Raw genomic sequence first — 1,639 nt, 5'->3', positions numbered from 1 at the left:
TAGTGAACAGATCTGATGTGGCCTGACAGCATGTCCACCCGTAGGAGGGGAAAGACAGAGGATCTCCGTCCGAGTGTGAAAGGACTTTTTGGGTCAGGACTGCAGGAAGGTTCTCCACAGTGACGCACGCATACAGACCTTAGTAGAGGCAGGTTCTCCACAATGATGCACGCATACAGACCTTAGTACAGAGGGAGGTTCTCCACCTTAATACAGAGGGAGGTTCTCCACCTTAATACAGAGGTTCTCCACACATTGATGCACATGTACAGGACAGAAGAGAGGGAGTCAGTGCTTGGTGCCAAATGCTTTATTAGCTCAGGGGATCCAGAAGGGCTTCAGCAACAGAGAATATGTTATGGGGAGGGGGGGTAAAGGAAGAGCATCTATCTCCTGAAGCAGACGCCTTTCTGACCGGAGACCAGTGTGAGGCAGCGAGGGCAAGGAGATCACACACGCACGCACGCATGCACACACACACACACACACACACACACACACACACACACACACACACACACACACACACACACACACACACACACACACACACACACACACACACCTCTGTCTGATCTGGGATCAGTGTGAAGCAGAGAGGGCAAGGGGACACGGACACACGGACACACACACACACACACACACACACACACACACACACACACACTCACACACACCAGAACCCAGCCACTGCCTCTCACACAACTGCATCAGGGATCCCTGGACTCTGGTAAGTTATGGAGCACTAATGGGAACAGGTCAGTATGCACAGGTGGATGGGGGCTAATCAGTCGATCTTTTTTCATGTTTTAGTCTTTTTCTTGTTTTTTGCAAAAACGTTATTTTGGTTACTGCAAGTTTCCTTTGCTGGGTGAGTCAGTTAGAAAAAGCAGAGGTAACTTAAGATACAGACGGACAATGGGGGGGATAGAGAGAGGGAGAGGGAGAGGGAGAGGAAGACAGAACGAGAGAAAGGGAGAGAACGAGAAGAGCTAACGCTGGCTAATAGGAGGCATAGATGTCTGCCCCTGAGCACACACACGCACACACACTCTCTCTCTTCCTCTCTCTCGCTCACACACACACAAACACAAAAGAGGACAAACTCTTGGTGTGTAACTCGTGTTCAGACCTTGAACTGGTTGTTTTTAAACAAATTACAGCATGAGACATGTGAACAGCTACCAGATCCAAATCCAGTCCATTATTACACCCCCCCGTAATTTCCCCCATCACTCTTTCCAGCCCTCCTCTCTCACACACACACACATTTACACACAAGAGTTCCTACACATTTCCCCAAAGTGAGCCTTCCGTCGATGCACACCCCTCCTCCTCCTCCCATACCCATACCCATACCACCCCATCCCCACCTTGAAAGTGGGCGGTCCCAAAACATTCTCATCTGGAGTCGGAGCAGGGCGGAGGAGGAGGTTCCGCCCGGTTCTAGGCGTTCTGCATCTCCTTTCCAATCTTGTAGCTAAGGATCTTGTTCCAGTCGATCTTGGTGCGCGTGACGGGCAGCTGGCGCCGCAGGGCCTTGAAGGTGGTGTCCGACATGGTCTGGTAGTTCTCACTGATCGCAGTCTGGACAGGGGAGAGGAGTCAGAGTCAGTCACACACACAAACACACAGAGTA

The 1,639-nt window shown here is 51.1% G+C and overlaps 1 protein-coding gene across 1 annotated transcript in view; it reads right to left on the bottom strand.

Annotated features, from left to right (window-relative positions):
- Positions 1–1,413: 1,413 nt before the first annotated feature.
- capza1b (capping actin protein of muscle Z-line subunit alpha 1b) overlaps positions 1,414–1,639 on the bottom strand; it is a 17,297-nt gene continuing 17,071 nt past the window's right edge. Inside the window, exon 9 of the mRNA XM_048241927.1 lies at positions 1,414–1,587. Within this exon, the coding sequence (XP_048097884.1) occupies positions 1,447–1,587 (141 nt within the window). The 3' untranslated portion in view covers positions 1,414–1,446. The remainder of the gene's footprint in view (positions 1,588–1,639) is intronic.

The sequence above is a fragment of the Alosa alosa genome, chromosome 4 (assembly GCF_017589495.1).
Source record: "Alosa alosa isolate M-15738 ecotype Scorff River chromosome 4, AALO_Geno_1.1, whole genome shotgun sequence".
Classification (NCBI taxonomy): Eukaryota; Metazoa; Chordata; class Actinopteri; order Clupeiformes; family Clupeidae; genus Alosa; species Alosa alosa.
The sequence above is the reverse complement of the archived record's forward strand: the minus strand, read 5'-3'. Positions and strand labels throughout refer to the sequence as shown.